The sequence below is a fragment of the Rana temporaria genome, chromosome 13 (genome assembly GCF_905171775.1).
Source record: "Rana temporaria chromosome 13, aRanTem1.1, whole genome shotgun sequence".
In the NCBI taxonomy this organism is placed as follows: Eukaryota; Metazoa; Chordata; class Amphibia; order Anura; family Ranidae; genus Rana; species Rana temporaria.
The window spans coordinates 68020374-68042174 of record NC_053501.1 but is presented as its reverse complement, the minus strand read 5'-3'; the positions used below and the strand labels follow the sequence as shown (position 1 = coordinate 68042174).

The window sequence follows — 21801 nt, the reverse complement described above, 5'->3', positions numbered from 1 at the left end:
AAAATAAGCCCTTGAGTGTTTTAGGTTGCCAAAATGAATATAAGACCCGGGCTTATTTTCGGGGAAACATGGTACTCTATTTAGCAGTATAACATATACTGTGGCAGGGCGGCCCGGTTGCACGAAACAACGTACCTGTACGTTGTCCACGCTCCCTGGTATGGTGCGTGCATGCGACTCCCTCCCGCTGTGATTGGATATAGCGGGGCCGCGGCAGCTGCTGGCCACCCGTGATCATTCTCGGGAAAGACAGAACGGCGGTCTGCCTATGTAAACAAAGTGAGAGATGTGGGACTAGAAATCAGGAACACAGATCTCTCTCTTTGTCCAGTGTCAGCATCCCCCACACAGTTAGTAAACACACCCAGGGAACACATTTAACCCTTTAATTGTCCCCAATATTAACCCCTTCCCTGCCAGTGTAATTTATACAGTGATCAGTGCATTTTGTTTTTTTAGCACCGATCACTGTATTGGAGCCACTGTCCCCAAAAAGTGCAACTTCATGTTCAATTTGTCCGCAATGTCGCAGTCCCACTAAAAATCACTGATCGCCGCCATTACTAGTTAAAAAAAAAAAAAAAAAAAGTCCCTAAATCTATCCCATAGTTTATAGATGCAATAACTTTTGCGTAAACCAATCAATATACGCTAATAAGGATTTTTTTTACCAAAAATATGTAGAAGAATGCAAATTGCCCTAAATTGATGAAGAAATTAATTTTTTTACATATTTTTATTGGATATGTTTTATAGCAGAAAGTAAAAAATATTATTACTTATTTTCAACATTGATGCTCTTTTTTTTGTTTATAGCACAAAAAACAAAAACCACAGAGGTGATCGAATATCACCAAAAGAAAGCTCTATTTGTGGGAAAAAAAGGATATCGATGTTGTTTGGGTGAAATTGTCAGTTAACCACTTGCTTACTGGGCACATAAACCCCCTTCGTGCCCAGGCGAAATTTCAGCTTCCGGCACTGTGTCGCTTTAACTGACATTTGCGTGGTCGTGCGACGTGGCTCCCAAACAAAATTGACGTCCCTTTTTCCCCACAAATAGAGCTTTATTTTGGTGGTATTTGATCACCTCTGCGGTTTTTATTTTTTGCGCTATAAACAAAAAAAGAGCGACAATTTAAAAAAATATATATATATTTACTTGTTGCTATAATAAATATCCCAATTTTTTAAAAAAAAATATATTTTTTTCCTCAGTTAAGGCCGATACGTATTTTTCTACGTATTTTTGCAAAAAAAAAAAAAAAAAAAACGCAATAAGCGACTGGTTTGCGCAAAAGTTATAGCGCCTACAAAATAGGGGACAGAATTATGATTTTTTTTATTATTTTACTAGTAATGGCGGCGATTTGCGATTTTTATTGGGACTGCGATATTGTGGCGGACGTATCGGACACTTTTGACACAAATTTGGGACCATTCACATTTATACAGCGAGCAGTGCTATAAAAATGCACTAATTACTGTATAAATGTGACTGGCAGGGAAGGGGTTAAATGTGTATCCTGGGTGTGTTCTAACTGTGTGGGGGGAGGGGGGTGACTGGGGGAGGTAACTGATGCTGTATCCCTATGTACAAGGGACACAGATCGGTCTCCTCTCCTCTGACAGCACGTGGAGCTCTGTTTACACACAGAGCTCCACGTCCCTGCTGTCACCTGCTGTGTTCCCGCCGATCGCGTGTACCCGGCGGACATCGCGGCCACCAGGTACACGCATCGGCTCTTCAGCGATGCGCCGGGACAGCGTTTACCCGCTGCGCGCCACCCAGTGGCGCGCGCGGGTAATGCACTTAAAAGGACGTCCAAAGACGTCCACTCGGCACTTGAGAGCCGCGCTGTGGACGTCTTTTGTCTATAGCGCGGATCTCAAGTGGTTAAAATAACACAGTGCCGTATCGCAAAGGAGGTAAATCTATAGATGATGTTATGGAGAGTAAATAGATACCCAACATATCATGCTTTAAAGTTCTTGCACAAGGATTATTGCTTTTGCTCCAACGATTGCTGCGATCCCTCACGTGTGTGATTTGAACACCGTTTACATATGCGGGCACGACTTTTTCTTATTTATTTTACACTGTTCCTTTATTTTTATTTTTAACCCCTTGACCACCGAGGACGTCCCTGGGACGTCCTCGGCTTTGTGCGGTGATTACCCGGAAGTAAAATCCGCAATCGCGGATGTCGGCATGAGATCGGTGATTTCTTTTTCACAGATTTCATGCTTGTAAGCCTGGAGGAGATATGTGGGGTCTTATTGACGCCACATCTCTCCATAAAGAGGACCTGTCACACTGATTCCTATTACAAGGGATGTTTACATTCATTGTAATAGGAATAAAAGTGATTAAAAAAAAATTAAAAAAAAAAGTGCAAAAATAAAAAGAATGAAGTAAAATTAAAATAAATATTTTTTTTTTTCAAAACGCCCCTGTCCCCGTTATCTCGTGCACAGAAGCGAACACGCATGCAGGTCCCGCTCACATATGGAAACGCCGTTCAAACCCCACATGTGAGGTATCGTTGCGTGCGTTAGAGCGAGAGCAACAATTCTAGACCTCCTCTGTAACTCAAAAATAGTAACCTGTAAAAAATGTTAAAGCGTCACCTATGAAGATTTTTAGGTACTAAGGTTTGGCGCCATTCCATGAGTGTGCACAATTTTAAAGCGTAACATGTTAGGTATCTATTTACTCGGCGTAACATCATCTTTCACATTATACAAAAAAAATCGGGCTAACTTTACTGTTTTGTTATTTTTTAATTCATGAAACCGTTTTTTTTTCCCAAAAAAAGGCGTTTGAAAAATGATTGCACAAATAACGTGCGAGAAAAAAAAGTTGCAATGACCGCCATTTTATTCCCTAGGTTGTCTGCTAAAAAAATATATATATAATGTTTGGGGGTTCTGATTAATTTTCTAGCAAAAATTTTTAGATTTTTACATGAAGGAGAGAAGTGCCAAAATTGGCCCGTTGGTAAAGTGGTTAATCACTAGGGGTGCAACGGATCGTGCCCGATCCGCGATCCGAACGGGTCGACCTGTTCGGATCGGCACAGTATGCGATCCGCGGAATGCACCGCCGCCGCGGCCTTAGGAAAGACCACGGCTTCGGCCTAGCTCCAGGGCGGTCGGCCATCTTGGTACACTCGGCGGCGGTGCGCGATGACATCATCACCCCTCCCTCTGCTCGTGTATCTTCTCTATTCTGAAAGAGCGCGCGGACTCTGCATTTAACATTGCAACCTGAGTACAGTACAGTGAGACGGACGAGTACAGTACATCAGTACAGTGAGTTGGCTATGGGAAAAATGGCTATACAAGTGTGTTACTGTTTAGTGTGGGGGCAATGTTGGCTATGAATATTATATTACAGTGGGAAAAATGGCAATTACAGTGTTACTGTTTTACTAGTGTGGGGGCAATGTTGGCTATGGCTATTAATAATAGCCAACATTGCCCCCACACTAGTAAAACAGTAACACTGTAATTGCCATTTTTCCCACTGTAATAATAGGCTATTACTATTATTACTAATAATAGTAATAGCCTATTATTACAGTGGGAAAAATGGCAATTACAGTGTTAGTTTTACTAGTGTGGGGGCAATGTTGGACTGGAACAGTGATGGTGATGATGGTGACTCGGCGAGTGGGGGGCAATGGTGAACATTTAAGAGTAATTTAACAAAACTTTTGTTTGTCTTGTGTGTTTTTTTTTTTTTTACTGATCCGAAAATGATCCGATCCGTGACTCCTGATCCGAGGATCGATCCGATCCGTGAGTTTTTTGATCCGTTGCACCCCTATTAATCACATTTATTCCTTTAAAAAGGAATGTAAACATCCCTTCTAATTAGAGTTGTCCCGATACCACTTTAAGACAAATACCAATACTTTTTTTCCAAGTACTCGCCGATACCGATACTTTTTTTTAATGTCATGTGACAGTTTGACTAATGGGCACTGACTGATGGCTGGCACTGATAGGTAGCGCTGACTCCGCCCGCTGAGTTCCGCAGCCTCTGACTCAGCCCGTCTCTCAGAGGTATCAGATAAGGCATCAGGAGTATTTGTGCAAGAACAAGTACTCGTGCAAATGCTCAGTATCGGATACAAATATACATGACAGGTCCTCTTTATTGATAGATCTGGAGTCAAAGACCCCAGATCTCTTATTACCTTTAAAAGCAAAGCATTTTTACAGATAATGACATTTCGCCTTTAAGGGAAAAAAAAAGCCTTTGTTTATGCCCGAGAACAGTAAGTGACGTCAGACGCTGCTCCGATCCTCCAAGGGCTTAGAGCCAAGCAGAGGGGGGCGTCACATCTCACACGGCGTATAGAAGTGATCTCACCACTGGGACCACTTGCATCTGTAAGCCAGACCCCCTAACCCTAACTAACGTCAAAGCAATGATGTATATTTGCAGTTAGGCGGATCAGAAACCTTCATAAAGCATTTAACAGTAATAAACAATGAAATACAGTGGTATTTTGGATTACAAGCATAATCAGTTCCAGGAGAATGCTCGCAATCCAAATCACTCGCACATTAAAGTGAGTTTCTCCATAGAAGTCAATGGAAACGAAAATAATTTGTTCTGCATTGACTTCTATGACATGCAATACCGTATGTGGCCAGAGGTGGGCAGGGGCAGAGGTGGGCAGGGGCGCTTGGAGAGCCTTGGAAATACTCAAGGACAGCTCGGCTGAACTTAGAAACCCTCGGAAAGGCTCAGGAACGGAGTACTTCCGAACCGCTCCTATCGGCTCCGCACCTCTGGCCAACTGCGGTACTGCACACCGCAGAGTCTTAAATCCTGCAAGACAACACTCGCAAACCGAGTCAGCATTAAAAAAAAAATGCTCTTATTGCGAAACGATTGTTAACCGTGTTACTCGCAATCCGAGGTATGTCAATTCCCATTTGGAACCATGTCATCTTGTTTAATTCTGTTACCATTGGGAATCCAATTACTTGGAAAACGTTAGTTCCGAACAAGGCCCCTAGAACATACAATGCAGGAACATGTAATACTAGTGGATAAACAGGGGTCCGACCCATGTGGTTTCTTTTTATTTTCTATAAAACCTAAATTAGGACATAGAAGGGGGATCAGGGAGGGATGGGTATGAAAAGAGAAAAGGGAAGAGGAAAAGCAAGGAATTGGTGCATGGGCTGGCACTCGCCCAAGTAGCCAAAGCATACCGAAAAATCACTACTGGGCCTGAGCCCATAAAAATAAAGGGGAAAGGTACGAAGCATAATCTCATAAACACTGAAAGTTGTGCCAATAATGCCACGTTTTGCAGAATTTTTCCTCCTTACGTTTCATGGCTGCTGTAAGGTGTTCCATATCATTGATCCTGTTAACCACAGCTATCCATTGACCAATCGACAGGGAGTCAGTGCGTTTCCTTTTTTTTGGGAGGCACACCTTTGTTGCATTAAGCAGGTGGATCAGAAGGGATCTCTTGTACCTACATCTCGAAAGTGGGGTGAGGTTTAGTAAAAATGTCTCTGGGCGCATTCCCAGAAGGGTTTACGATAGGGCACGACCAAAAAAATATGCAACAACGTGCCTGGTTCTTTTTGGCATCACCAACACAATGGAGAAACAGTGGAGCAGAACCTATGGAAGAGTACAGGGGTCCTATATCAGCGGGTCAAAAGTTTTTATCCTGCTTCCTGGTATCTGCTGGACAGGGAAGACCGGTGGGCAAAGTAAAGAACCCGATGTCTCTGCACAAGGTTTAGAACCATGTCTAAATCTCACTCCCATTTCTAAAGGAAGGAAGGAACAAAGTCCTCAGGTGATTTGGAAATCAGAGAATATGACACTGAAAGCCTACGGCACATAGAGGAAGTCTGAACAAAGCTGCTTGAACTGAGTAATCTTACTAAGTTTCACTGATCAGCAAAGTCCAAAGTCTCAGCCTATCCTGCTGTTTTCAATGTCCAATGGCAACTGAATGTGCCATCTCACAATCTCCTCACACAGACAAATCTATAAACACAACTTGCAATACATGCTTTTTCTTCATACGTGTGCATGACTCAGGATCCTCCATACAAACTACTATACCAGTCAAATGTTTAATACAGGCAAAAATAGTGAACAGAAACATTATGTTGCTGTTAAAGCAACCACATTTAAAAATACGTTATATGAATCCAAAACAAATATGTATAAAAAAAAACAATATAGGTAAAAAAACAAATGCGTGCAAAAACCAATATAATGCATAAAGTCTCAATCAACAGCCAAGAGGACAGCGATTCTCTCTGAATACACCAAAGGACGACAAAAGTGGATACCCAAAAGCTTTTAAAAAAAACGCACACCACCCCAGTGTAAAGGGGGAGGGGGCTTACCAGTTACGAGTGGTCAAATATACAGTGCCTTGCGAAAGTATTCGGCCCCCTTGAACTTTGCGACCTTTTGCCACATTTCAGGCTTCAAACATAAAGATATAAAACTGTAATTTTTTTTTGAAGAATCAACAAGTGGGACACAATCATGAAGTGGAACGAAATTTATGGGATATTTCAAACTTTAACAAATAAAAAACTGAAAAATTGGGCGTGCAAAATTATTCAGCCCCCTTAAGTTAATACTTTGTAGCGCCACCTTTTGCTGCGATTACAGCTATAAGTCGCTTGGGGTATGTCTCCATCAGTTTTGCACATCGAGAGACTGACATTTTTGCCCATTCCTCCTTGCAAAACCGCTCGAGCTCAGTGAGGTTGGATGGAGAGCGTTTGTGAACAGCAGTTTTCAGTTCTTTCCACAGATTCTCGATTGGATTCAGGTCTGGACTTTGACTTGGCCATTCTAACACCTGGATATGTTTATTTGTGAACCATTCCATTGTAGATTTTGCTTTATGTTTTGGATCATTGTCTTGTTGGAAGACAAATCTCCGTCCCAGTCTCAGGTCTTTTGCAGACTCCATCAGGTTTTCTTCCAGAATGGTCCTGTATTTGGCTCCATCCATCTTCCTATCAATTTTAACCATCTTCCCTGTCACTGCTAAAGAAAAGCAGGCCCAAACCATGATGCTGCCACCACCATGTTTCACAGTGGGGATGGTGTGTTCAGGGTGATGAGCTGTGTTGCTTTTACGCCAAACATAACCTTTTGCATTGTTGCCAAAAAGTTGGATTTTGGTTTCATCTGACCAGAGCACCTTCTTCCACATGTTTGGTGTGTCTCCCAGGTGGCTTGTGGCAAACTTTAAACGACACTTTTTATGGATATCTTTAAGAAATGGCTTTCTTCTTGCCACTCTTCCATAAAGGCCAGATTTGTGCAGTATACGACTGATTGTTGTCCTATGGACAGAGTCTCCCACCTCAGCTGTAGATCTCTGCAGTTCATCCAGAGTGATCATGGACCTCTTGGCTGCATCTCTGATCAGTCTTCTCCTTGTATGAGCTGAAAGTTTAGAGGGACGGCCAGGTCTTCGTAGATTTGCAGTGGTCTGATACTCCTTCCATTTCAATATTATCGCTTGCACAGTGCTCCTTGGGATGTTTAAAGCTTGGGAAATCTTTTTGTATCCAAATCCGACTTCTCCACAACAGTATCTCGGACCTGCCTGGTGTGTTCATTGTTCTTCATGATGCTCTCTGCGCTTTAAACGGACCTCTGAGACTATCACAGTGCAGGTGCATGTATACGGAGACTTGATTACACACAGGTGGATTCTATTTATCATCATTAGTCATTTAGGTCAACATTGGATCATTCAGAGATCCTCACTGAACTTCTGGAGAGAGTTTGTTGCACTGAAAGTAAAGGGGCTGAATAATTTTGCACGCCCAATTTTTCTGTTTTTTATTTGTTAAAAAAGTTCGAAATATCCAATAAATTTCGTTCCACTTCATGATTGTGTCCCACTTGTTGATTCTTCAAAAAAAATTACAGTTTTATATCTTTATGTTTGAAGCCTGAAATGTGGCAAAGTTCGCAAAGAATACTTTTGCAAGGCACTGTAGCTTTATGGAATCCACAGGGCAATTAGCTTGACTACAACAAACAACCACACCACTATATTGATATGGTATTATATACCCTTGGCACTGATTAATTCATTGTACACCCGGCCATCCAGGTCCTGAGGAATCAATGCATGTGCAACGCTTAGCCAGTGCCCGCTACTGATCCGTCAGGACCTGCACGGCTTTTGGGGATCCACTTCTGTCCTCATTTGGTGTATTCAGAGAAGATCACAGTGATCTGACGATATGGTTCCGGCTATCGAGATGGTTCCTGTAAGGACTGCGCAGGCGCAATCCTTGCGACGGAAATCTCCGAATCTCGGCCGGCATCCAGGGCGACATGGAATTTGAGGAAAGTGGCCAGTCGGCCTCACGCCCTCGCTCCGCTCACTCGGCCTCCTGGCTCTTTTTTTTTTTTTTTTAACATCCTCCAATCCACAGGGATGTTAAGGAATGAGCCTGGATGCCGGCCGAGGTTCGGAGATTTCCGTCAGCAAGGATTGCGCCTGCGCAGTCCTTACAGGAACCATCTCGATAGGGGAACCTTAACGACAAGTCACCGGTCCTCTTGGCTCTTCATTGGGACTTTATGCATGATATTGTTTTTAAACACACATTGTTTTTACATATATTGATTTTTATACATATTTGGCTTGGATTCATGTATTTTAAATGTGGTAATGTAAATGTGTTCACTATTTTTGCACTTATATTATTCAATTTTTATTTTATGGTATTTTGTAGCGCTGCACTTTTGTATAACATAATTTGGGTACCGTACTGTGTATTAAGGTAATTACTTTGCGATTTTGGGCCCTAGCATGGTTTTCTTTCTAAACTTGTTATAATTCCCTGCTCTGCGTAATGGTTTTGCACAAAGCAGCCAGATCCTCTTCTTTTTGGCACTCCTGGCTTCTCCCCCCTGCCAAGTGCCCTTTGCTCATAGCCTGTTGCTATTGAGGCACTCGAGCAGGCTCACTCCCACGCTGCGCTGTGCGTTTATTCACACACAGAGTATTGCTCAGCCCTTCCAACTACCTTATTGGCTTACTTGCTGTGATTGACAGCAGTAATGCTGACAATGGCTCCTGCTGCTGTGTGAGCCAATGAGGAGAGCGAGACCCGGGAGAGCCGCTGCTCTCATGCACATCGCTGGATCGAGATGGGGCTCAAGTATAAGAAGGGCTGGGGGTAAGCTGCACCCAGAAGGTTTTTTACCTTAAAGCATAGAATGCAGTAAGGTGAAAAAACATGAGCCTTTAGAACCACTTTAACATGGCAAAAAAAAAAAGCCTTAAACAGGTAATGACAACAGGTTGTAATCACTCACCTGAAGCTGTTTTGCAGATAGATCTTTGGTTCCACGGAAAACATAGCTTTTAGAGATGCCTTCACAGCCCAGTTCATGTACATGGACCATGCGGCCAAACGTGATGAGTCCCACCAAAGCAGTTGCAGGCAGCAGGCTGAGAGACATTTGCATGGATTCTTTCAGAGCCTGAAGATCTTCATCTTCCATGCAGGTGTCCACAACATAAAGGAAGATCAATGGCATTTGAGGACCTCGCTTTAGTTCAAACAAAACAAAGACATGAACATAAGTGATACAAAGACTGGCAAATAATGTACTGTAGATTCACATTCGTAGTAAAGGAGAAAGCAAATACACATCTTATTTTTAATTTTACCCAAAACTAAGCAAATTTTAATCTGCATCATATTCTGTTATACATATGTGGTAGTCGACAATGTACTGTAACTCCTTCATATGAATGCTTTAGCAACAGTGCTACCATAAAAGAAAAACACAAATTAAAAGATATTCATTACAACCACTGGACAAAAAATTGTGCATTCATAAAAGAAGTCAAGCCAGAGATTGATTTCATTTTTGGTGCAATATTTTCCTTTATTATTTAATTACTCTCCACCATAAACCAAAAATGTAATGATTTGGGTAGAAATCAATAATGCCCAATTAGCCCTCCAGTTTAACCCTTTAAAGTCAGGGCTGTTTTTTGATTTTTTCGCACAAGTTTAAAAAAATTGTCTAATACACACGGTCGTTTTTTGTGATGAAAAAAAACCTACATTTTTAAAAACGTCATTTAAAATGATCGTGTGTGGGCAAAACGTTGTTTTGTGTCTTCTGAAAAACGACAAAAAAAAAATTCGAACATGCTTCAATTTTTTATGTCGTTTTTCAAAATGTCGTTTTTTGTGTCATAAAAAATGATTGTGTGTGGGCTAAAACGATGTTTAAAACAAAGTTTTTAAACCCGCGCATGCTCAGAAGCAAGTTATGACGCAAGCTTGAATGGAACAGAGTGCCGTCGTACGTGCTGTATGTAACCGCGCTTTGCTAGAGCTTTTTAAAAAAACAATGGTGTGTGGGCAACGTCGTTTTTTAAAATGAAGTTTAAAAAAAAGTTTTTTTTCATGCTCAAAAACGACGTTTTTTTTACAAGACAAAAAATGACCGTGTGTACGCGGCATAAGCCCTGTTTATCTATCGCACATTTCCAGTAAAGTTCCTATGGCTATACTTTGTGGCAACATCCCAAGAGTGCATAGGAAACCCTTTACTAAGGTTGTGTGGGACTTTAACTGCACCATATACACACAAATCCATATTTAGTATTGTTATTGTTCAAGCAATTAAAACAGATAAAATATCAGATGCAGGCCAAGCGTAAAAAAGAATAATATGCTGTGATACAAAGATACAGTATTTATCATGCTAGTATGTAGGTTGTATCAATTCTCCCCTGATGTCTTATAAAAAAGATCCTATCACCAAAAAATGCACCACATAGGGGAATTGTTTGCCTCCTATGTGATGGAAAAAAATTATTAATAAAAAAAAAAATGTAGGACCGGGAAATGAATACACCGGCAGATGAACGGGAGTGACCTAAAATCTTTGCATTATCCTATAAGCTTTCAGAATCTTCCATTGCCCAAGAACGAAATAATTGTATACTCTCCAGGTGGTATCGCTGTCCTACCATTCTTCATAAAATTGATTCTACCATCCCTGACCTATGTTAGCGCTGTTTGCAGGCTCCTGGCACTATGAATCATACATGGGGCACTTGCCCACATACTGCCCCTTTTTTTGGGAAGAGATATTGCAATTGTTTGCTGACCTGGTGGGTGAGACATACCCCAACCAACCCTAGCTCATGTTTTTTTTCTCGGTGCCAGGCTTTTATAAACAGATCAAAAAGAGTCCGATTAGATTTTTCTTGACTGCAGCTCGATCTGTGATTGACAGATGCTGGCGCCAATCTGATCCACCAACCTTAGCTGCTTGGGCTTTTGAAATGAATCAATTTGAATCCTTAGAGAATATGATAGTCTAGGACAGGGATATGCAATTAGCAGACTTCCAGTTGTTGCAAAACTACCCATCATGCTTCTGGGTGTCATGCTTGTGGCTGTCAGATTTTTGCTATGCCTCATGGGACTTGTAGTTCTGCAACAGTTGGAGGTCCGCTAATTGCATATCCCTGATCTAGGACAAAAATAAATCTGCCTCTCACAATCTCATTTGGACTGTCTGGAAACATTTCCAGTACTCTACCTTTGATACTTTTACTTCCACTGTGCTTTAGTCTGGCGGGTTGCTCTGGAATCCTCTCATCAGCTTATATTACCTCCTGTTGTCTTTGCAAATATTCATGCCCTTTTTTCCCCTCTCCTTATTATCATCAATATTCACCCCCCCCTTTTTTTTCTCTTTTGCATCTCCTGGTTATACTCTTTCTGCTCATCTGTTATTATACAAAGTTTCAGAGGTGCTCCTTTTATACAATTGTGTGTGTTATCATGCCCATCATACATAGCTATATGCTTTGTTCTCTCTCCTACTTTTAGGATCCATGTTTCTGTACATTTTATGATCTTGATTGTATTATGGAATTGATGGCTGTTTTTCTATTCCATATGTATATGGACTGATTATTCTTGATACTTGCATTTTTACTGTGCGTTACCCACATAAGCAGGCACTGATATGATCAGGCCCCTCTGACCTGTTTGTACTTTACTGACATGTTATGGCATTTGTTGATATGTCTTAGGCCTCTTCCTCTTCCACACGAGGCGGACTCCGACGCTACGGAGTCCATCAGCTCCCACTGAGCCGCTGGATGACAAGTCCCTCTCTGCTCACTGAGCGTGAGGGGCTTGTGCAGCACCACTGTCTCCTATGGAGAGATCTGATGAAAACGGACATGCTGTATGTTTTCATTAGATCTCACGCGATCCGATATGGATGGATGGGGAGGTATCGCCATTCGTCTGATTTTGGCGGATCGGATTGGGTCGGATGTCAGCAGACATGTCTCCGGTGACATTCGACGCTCCATAGGACTGCATTGAGTGGCTATTCAGGTCTGCCGACAAAACTGACAGGCAGACCTGAACTGTCCGACCGTGTGAAATTGGCCTTATTGGGCATGCAAATTCAATAAAAAAAAGATTAAACATATTCTCCACACAAAAACATTGATTGCACTGCACAATACATATTGTCATGCATGCCAGAGTGAGAGCAATAATTCTAGGTCTGTTATTCAGGGTTAAAGCTGAATTCCAGGAATTCAGCCATTCTGTAAAAAGTGCAGCCTCATCTTTTATAATTTTACCAAAAATTGTGTAATGTTGCTTGTTTTTTTTCTTGTTTTTAGTGCATTATTTACTGAAATATTGTGCTTTATAAACCTGTGTGTGAGATTCAGGCCTAAAGCGATTTTTAAACGTGTGCAAAAAAAAAAAAAAACTTCTCTGACAGCAAAGGTTTTTTTTTTCTAAAAAAGCAGATTTTAACATGTGTGCAAAAAATGTAAAAACAGCTGTGGTAGAAAAGTGGTTAAACTGAAAGTTTTGTTGGGCTTTAGCAAAGCACATACATAATGTTAAAATGCTAACAGTTTGTAGCATCATAGATTCACACACAAAGTTTCCTATGGAAAAATTAAAAAGCTGCTGGATGAGGTAAAAAAACAAAATGGGTGGCATAGAGTGACCAATGAAATTCTCAGGTCAGGGTTGCCAACAGTCATTAAATCCACTGAAAGCTTGTAAAATAAAAATAGGTGATTTTTACGGCTGTCAGTAAATGGGCGCATTTGCCGATCCTGCTGCTGAGGCTGCGAAGTGATCTCAACTGTGCTCTGCCTGCTGCCTCTCTGCATAGATAGGTAGTTGGAACCTGATGCTTGTCTGGCGGCAACAGCGCCTAAAGTCTGTGCCCATGGGCCCACAGCTTCACTACACTCTCCTCCTGAGTAACATATCCTGCTCTTCTGCAACCACAGTTCTCCGACAGGTAAAGTCATGGAGTGGGATTTGTGGGTGTAATGGAGCACTGTACTGGGGGGGGGGGGGCGATTTGGGGGAAATGGGGTCACCCTATGTACTTTGCACATAGCGCACCCCTGAACCCTGAGGTTGCCAGTTATGGGTATTGTCAGTGTTTGCAGATTGTGTTTATACTGTTTAAATATGCATTGTTTTAGTTTCTAATAGGAGTTCTGTCATTTTTTGAGGTTGTCAGTAAATTCTCCTTATTCGGTCAGTAAAAAAAAAAAAAAGGTGTGGCATGTTGGCAACCCTGTCTCAGGTGGACATACACTACATTAATATAATGTGAGTAGCATAGGTAAGGAGACTTTAGTTAAGTGTTAAGAGAAAAAGTCTATGGCACCTGGACCACATATTCGATGCTGGAGAACTGCGGCAGGAGTTCTGCAGGCTGATTCATTTCAGAGATGCCAGCATATGTAGGAGGAAACTGAAAAAAAAAAATAAAAATTACAGTGAGCAAAGAAAAATATATCTATACACATACATTTGAGCTTTTTACGTGCCAGCATAGGAAATCAAAGTGGTTGTAAGCCTCAGATAATAAATATGAACCAAGCATGTCCCTCTATAGTATATAGCACTACAAGTCCCATGAGGCATAGCAAGACTCTGACAGCCACAAGTATGGCTCCCAGAGGCAAAGGCATTATGGGACTTGTAGTTTTGCAACAGCTGGAGGTCCACTAATTGCATATCCCTGCTCTATAGTGTGTACTTGTCTCAGTTAAGAGCACGAAGTGTCATTTCTGTCTCCCGCTTCATGCCTCTGCTATCAGCTTGCATTACTTCAGACAAGTTTTCCTGACATCACGAGAAACAAGGTGACAGGGGAGGGATCTCCAGCTGATTGACAGCCTCAGCTCTGCTCCTGTGTGAAGGGGAATGTATCTCTTCCCTCCAATCAGCTCTTAGAGCTCTCCTCACTGAGCTCTGCAGAGTGTAACTTTAGCTCTCCATTGTGTAAATACTGGTGGGAACTCATTTTGGAACAGGAAGGGGCCATCTCCATACTGTTTCCACAAAGTAGGGAGCATGAAATTGTCCAAAATGTCTGTGTATGCTGACGCCTTATGAGTTCCCATCACTGGAACTAGGGGGCCAAGCCCACACCTTAATCCCCCCCTACCAAATGATTTGGACCAGTGCACAAAGCAAGGTCCATAAAAATATGGATGAGCGAGTTTGGGGTGGAGGAACTTGACTGGCCTGCACAAAGTCCTGACCTCAACACCTTTGGGATGAATCAGAGCGGAGACTGCGAGCCAGGCCTTTTCGTCCAACATCAGTGCCTGACCTCACAAATGCACTTTTGGAAAAATGGTCAAAAATTCCCATAGACACGTTCCTAAACGTTGTGGACAGCCTTTCCAGAGGAGCTGAAGCTGTTATAGCGACAAAGGGTGGGCCAACTCAATATTGAACCCTACGGACTAAGTCTGGGATGCCATTAAAGTTAATGTGCGTGTAAAGGCAGGCGTCCCAATACTTTTGGTATCTACTGTATTATGAGTTAACCACTTAAGGGCCCCCTTTGCAGATTTACAGCGGAAGAATTGCCATGCTGCGCTGCCCCGGCTCTGCTGTCATTCGCTACATCACAAGTAAATCAGCTGGGTCTCAGTCAATGATTTATGGCCAGAACCTGCTGAACAGCAGAGCGAATGACGGAAGAGAGCTTTGTGTTGGTAAAGCAGGGAGTAAAAACCTGCATGTTGCTTAGTAAAAATAGTAAACAGTGTAAATAGTGTGCCGGTTTTCTGAATGGGATAATGCCGGAAACCTGCGAATGCGTGGGAGTAACGTCATCGCCGCTCCGGCCAGTCACAGCACCGGGGCGGCGATACAAGGAAGACGTTCCGAGGGGACATGGCGGCGGAGGGGAACGGGGAGCTCTTCGGGGGATTTCGATCTCAGGTAAGTGCCACATAATGAGCTAGTGGGCTATGCATACTAGCTCATTATGCCTTTTTCTTGCAGGGTTTTTTTTTTTTTTTAACAGGAAAAACATTTTTTGGTTTACTTCCTCTTTAAACTGAGGATATTACAAACAACAAATCATAAATTTCCTTTTTGATGCCTAAATAATGGTTGCTATGGATAATGCATTCTTCCATTTCCTTCTTTAAATTTGGCTTGTCATGTATTTTTTTTTATCAATAACAATTTTATTGGTCAAAGGTGCTTGTCATGTATTTATTGGCATTTCTCTCACCTGATTTCGCTGATAACAGAAATTGCAAGCCCAGAGTTTTGCCCGGTAATCGACTTGACTGCAAAAGAACCACAATTATCAGAATTTTTCCCATATACATTCTAAATATAATTCTGGCAATTAACTGTGTAACTGGAATATACATAAAATACCCTGAAGAATCATGGCCCTAGGAAAAACTCAAAATGTAAAACATGAAAATGCTTATTATTTACTTATTACATGTACTTACATAGCACAGTCAATTTATGCAGCATTTTTTATATATATATATATATATATATATATATATATATTATATATATATAAAAATTACACACACACACACAGTATAGCACATTCACATCAGTTCCTGCCCTCAAGGAGCTTACAATCTAAGGTCCTTAACTCATACTCATACATACACATACTAGGGCCATTTTAGACAGGAGCCAATTAACCTACCAGCATGTCTTTGAAAGTGGAAGGAAACCAGAGTAGCCGGAGGAAACCCAGGAAGGTACAGGGAGAACATCAAGAAATAAAATAAAACAGTATACCCAATGCCTGTTACCCCCCCCCCCCCCCCCGCTGTCTTCTGGGAGACACACAGATCCCAGAAGACAGCAGGGACCAGTGAGATAGCACAGCACAACTCGTGCATATGCAGAAGGAAACCAGGAAGTGAAGGCGCAAGGCTTCACTTCCTGATTCCCTTACCGAAGATGGCGGTGCCTCCACCCGAGAGCCGAGGGACAGATCAGCTTTGGGTGCGGACATCGCAGGTGCCCTGAAAAGGTAAGTGTCCAAATATTAAAAAAGTCAGCAGCTGCAGTATTTGTAGCTGCTGACTTTTTTTTTTTTTTAAACACACCTTTATATTAGCCTATGTGTCCATGCATACATAGGCATTTACAAGCAGAAACAAAACAAAAAAACAACAACATCAGCAACATATTCAGGAGAGGATCTTTTTGGGGGGGGGGGTTCTCAAAACACTTGACGTGCCTAAACGTGGATAATCACAGGTTCACACTGGGCTGCGGGGGTGAAGCCGCATGAGTTCAGCTGAATTCGCACAATTTCACTCCTGCCTGTCAGTCGATTTCGGCCGCGATTACAGAGACATCTGTACAATGTAAGTCGTGGGCCGAAATCGCAAAAAGTAGTACATAAACTACTTTTTGAAATTGGTGCAGTAGATGCGGCGTCGCACCGATTAAGGCGGTGCCATTGCCGGCAATTGCTGGTAAATGCCACCGCTTTGACATGTCAAAACGCACCAGTGTGAACCAAGGCTCAATGCTAGACACATTTAGTGCTTGAGTGTTCATTTATTCCAATGGTCAGAGTAAATATTTTGGCCAATGAAATCCAGTAACGCTCCAATGCTTGACGTACCTAAATGCATGTGCACAATGTGGCTTTAGGAGCATTGGAAGTGCTTTTCTCCTGCCAGGATAAAGGGTGTTTAGGGGAGCTGAGCAAATGCTGAGGTCAAATCAGCTACATCCAAAGGAGATCCCCTAACCAGCTGTTATATTCATCCCGTATCTAATGCCCTGTACACACGATCACTTTTTGTGATGAAAAAAAATGTAATTTTTCCAACTTCATCATTAAAAATGATGTTGTCCACCCACCATCGTTTTTGAAAAATGATGAACAAAGAGACGGCACTCTAAAGGGGAAGTTCTATTCGCCTTGAGGCTGCTTTTAGCTGATTCCGAGTTAGTAAAAGACGATTCACGCTTTTTTGTCTGTTACAGCGTGATGAATGTGCTTACTCCATTATGAATGGTAGTTTTACCTCCCGTCTCAAAAATTGCTTCTGGGCATGTGCGGGTTTAAAACGTCATTTTTGCCCACACACGATCATTTTTTATGACACAAAAAATGACATTTTAAAAAATGACATAAAAAATTCAAGCATGTTCGAATTTTTTTTTTGTAATTTTTCAGAAGACATAAAATTACATTTTGCCCACACACGATCATTTTAAATGACATTTTTAAAAATGTCATTTTATTTCATCACAAAAAGTGATCGTGTGTACAGGGCATAAGACTCTGTTATCACCAAACTGCCAAATGTTAATTCTTGTATGTGTAGAGCAACTGGCAGAGAAAAAAAAAATCTGACGCCACACCTTACACAAAAAGACATCCAAACAATTCATTCACAGCACAAGACCAGACAGGCCTCAGTGTACACACGTGATAGGAATGTGAAGTCAAGGGATAGGTCATCAGAAGCTGACATTTAAATATAAAAGTGTTTGCCGACATGGTGATTCAACACCATGTTCAATAAATAACCGGCTTTGAGTGGCAGCATAATATTCATTTTCATCATCATGTACTGTATGTAAACAATACCAATTGTGCCTTTTACCCCAACAATTTGATATCTGTAGGAAAATATCCACAGATATTACTGGGTTAGGACCCTTTCAGACGTGCGGACCGTATGTCCGCTTTTTCATCCATCCGTTTGCGGATGGAAAAGGGACATACATTGGTCCCTATGTGATTGCGGGTGTCAGCAGATGTTTAATCACCCGCCTCCGCAAACATCCGATTTTGCAGACGGAAGAAACCCCTATTTTTTCTTCCGTCTGCGGATCGGATCGGATGAACATGGATACACGGTCCGTGTTCATCTGATCCCCCATAGGGGAGAGTGGAGAAAAGACAGGGCGGTCCCTGCACAGTGTGCGGGGCCCGCCCTGTCAGCCGCCGGCTCAGCGGGGATATACGGAGCGATCCCTGCTGAGCTTACGGACACACAGAGGCGGATGATTACTGATCCGCCCCGTGTGAAAGGGCCCTTAGACAACCACAGGACTTTGCAGTAAATCCAAGGCTCTCCTCAAGCATGCATAGGAAGGACTAAAACAATCCTATCTTCCTCACACAAAATTCCACTACTGCTGAAGAAACCCAAGCTGTGACACAAGAGTAGTGTGAGCAAGTTGTAAGAGGAGGCTGTTGACATAGTTCTTGATTGGTATGTGGAAGGAGGATTGCAACATACAGTTTAGTCAGAAAGATTTCAGTGTTGGTGACAGGAGATACGATTCCATGGGGGTGTGTAAGGGGACACCTCTTGTTTAGTGACTCAATGTATGCATGGTTAGCTGGAATTTGCCATTCGTATTGAACTGAAGAAGAAATGTATATACTGCAGTAATGACTGCCATGCTACTGTATGATTGGCCCCTTTCACATGGGCAAACCATTCGCCTGTCAGTTTTTTAGGAGGACCTGAATGGACACTCCATGCAGGTCTATGGAGCGATGGATGTCAGCGGTGACATGTCCGCTGAATCCAGGTGGATAAAAACCCTATTTTACATCCGTCTGGCAGATCAGATGAAATTGGACATGCGGTCCGTCTTCATCCAATCCCCCATAGAGGAGAGCGGGGCTCTGACAGGTCCGTCCCTGCACAGTGAGCGGAGACAGACCTGTCATCCACCTGCTGAGTGGGGATCAGCAGATCAATCCCTGCTGAGCAAAGTGGAGTCCGTACATGCAACGCTGTATCCTGCCTGGCCTAGGCCAACAAGGCCCAGGCCAGCACTTTGCAGGGGGGTAGCATGGAAAGAGTGCCCGCCGGCTTGTGCTACACCAGGGATCCTCAAACTATGGCCCTCCAGCTGTTGTAGAACTACACATCCCATGAGGCATTGTAACACACTGACATGACTAGGCATGATGGGAATTGCAGTTCCTGAACTGGAGGGCTGTAGTTTGAAGACCCATGTGCTACACTGTTAGTGCAACGCAAGCTGCTTCTAATTTTGACTGTCCTGTCAGCCTGGACCACAAACCTTCCTCGCTGTGCTATAAGTTTTCTGCTGCACCATTGGCATGGTTATATCTTCTTAGTCCTCCATAAAATTATCTCAAATTTTTGCTTAAAGTAGAACTATAAGCAACACTTTTTTTTCATTTTGGATAGAGTAAGGGAGGGTCCCCCTGTCATTTTTTTTTTACCATCCCTGACCTATTGCAGAGATTTCCTTTCACTTCCTGCCCCATAGCCAAACAGGAAGTGAGAGGAAATCTATGCAAATTAAGGGAATCCATTGCCCCCCCCCCCCCCAGGCCCTATGAACTAGTGTCCCCACTCGAATGGGGTGTGGCCTTGACAGGAAGGGGTGGGTCACATTTAAATTAGGGGGTGCATGAGTTTAGTCAGGCCTAGGGCAGCACAAAACCTAAATACACTACTGCGTACACGGACAGCTCTGTGTGAAAGGGGCCTTAAATTGACAATTTAAAGAGAGGGTTCTCCCTTAAATGTTTTTTTACCCTTAGATGGATGCTCATTTAGTCTAGGGGAATGGGCTAGTTGTTTTAAAATCCGAGCAGTACTTACCGTTGTAGAGGGCGATCTTCTCCGCCACTTCCGGGTATGGGTCTTCGGAACTGGGCGTTCCTTCTTGATTGACAGTCTTCCGAAAGGCTTCCAAAGGTCGCATCCATCGCGTCACGAGTAGCAGAAAGAAGCCGAACGTCGGTGCGGCTCTATACTGCGCCTGCGCACCGGAAGCCTGTCAATCAAGATGGAACGCCCAGTCCCGCAGCTCATACCCGGAAGCGGCGGAGAAGATCACTCTCTAAAAAGGTAAGTACAGCTTCGATTTTAAAACAACTAGCTGATTCCCCTAGACTAAATGAGCATCCATCTAAGGGTAAAAATAGCAATTTAGCGGTGAACCTCCGCTTTAAGTCAGATGCAATCAGTCCAATTCATAACATCTGAATCACATTACAAGTCAGACAGATCAGTACTCAGGAATAGCAGCCTCCATACTTCTCACAGTACAGTCAGACATACCTGTTCTTTTTTCACACATTTTACCCTATCCAGCATTTTGCCGTTTATTTGAGAAGTTAGAAAAACATAACTTACTGACCTCTTAAAATGGGAGTAAACTCCCTTTGTTGTTTTGTACCTACAAGTAAGTCTATTATAAGGCTTACTTGTAAAATATCGCCTAAACATGCACATAGGAGATATATACATGTGTAGCAGCCGGTGACTTCACTGGCGCATGCGCACTGCGCTCTCAATGGACAGCATGCCGTCTATTGAGAGAGCTGTGCTGCGGGAGTGACGTTGACGCAGCCTAACCATTCAAACGGGCATGGCCGCAAACCTGGAAGGAAGACCGGGTGAAGATGGATTCCATGTAAGCGGTGACAGGGCGCTGCTGGAGAGATACGTCTTTTAGGTAAGTCTGTCTTAATGTATGGTGCATACTAGCACATTATGACTTTTTTTTTTCTTTTTAAGTGCGGTTCACTACATTCAAATCACTACATTTATCATTGAATCTTGTCTCTTTCTCATGAAGTAATTTTATATGCTCCTAAATAAAATATAAAATACAAACCAATACACTACTAAACCAAAACAGAAGAAAATCTCACCAAAGAGGGTTTAGAACAGCTCTACAGGTGGTTCGGCTACAGAGAACAGGCTCATACTGTATAGGGGGCAAATCTGGTCTCTCTTTTATTGGCGTGAAGAGGGCGGCTACCGGTACCACCATTCTTGTGGCCTCCAAACGGCTGGAGGGCCAAACATTCCAGCTGAACCGGACTCCATCTCTGTCTTCATTTTGCTGAATAAACTCCATAAAGGTCGTCATGTTGAGATGTTACTGTGCAACCTGGAACGAGTACATACAAAGTAACAGTTTTAGGGAGAAAATGTGTGTTTCAAAAGTTATACAAAATGATACAGATGGTTGAAGCCATTGAGGCTCGGTTCACACTGTTGCAATGGCAAAGTCGTGCGACTTCCAAACTGAACTGAGTTTTCCCAAAAGGATGGTTGTAAAGGCAAGAGTTTTTTTACTCTATTGCATTCTTTTCATTAAAGCGGGAGTTCACCCGAAAAACAATTTTTAACATTAGATTGAGGCTCATTTTGTGAAGGGGAATCGGGTGTTTTTTTTAAAAATGAAGCAGTACTTACCGTTTTAGAGATAGATCTTCTCCGCCGCTTCCGGGTATGGGCTGCGGGACTGGGCGTTCCTATTTGATCGACAGGCTTCCAACGGTCGCATACATCGCGTCACGAGTAGCCGAAAGAAGCCGAACGTCGGTGCGGCTCTATACGGCGCCTGCGCACCGACTCTCGGCTACTTTCGGAAAATCGTGACGCGCTGTATGCGACTGTGGGAAGC

At 42.6% G+C, this 21801-nt stretch overlaps 1 protein-coding gene across 2 annotated transcripts in view; it reads right to left on the bottom strand.

Moving 5' to 3' along the window:
* Window positions 1–21801, bottom strand: part of SEC23A (SEC23 homolog A, COPII coat complex component) — a 153175-nt gene that overhangs the window by 121910 nt on the left and 9464 nt on the right. For both annotated transcript variants that reach the window (XM_040333500.1, XM_040333501.1), the window contains exons 2-5: window positions 21041–21282; window positions 15617–15674; window positions 13745–13831; window positions 9362–9598 (exon numbers count right to left, since the gene is read on the bottom strand). In XM_040333500.1, coding sequence (XP_040189434.1) covers window positions 9362–9598; window positions 13745–13831; window positions 15617–15674; window positions 21041–21261 — 603 coding nt within the window. In that variant the 5' untranslated portion in view covers window positions 21262–21282. The remainder of the gene's footprint in view (window positions 1–9361; window positions 9599–13744; window positions 13832–15616; window positions 15675–21040; window positions 21283–21801) is intronic.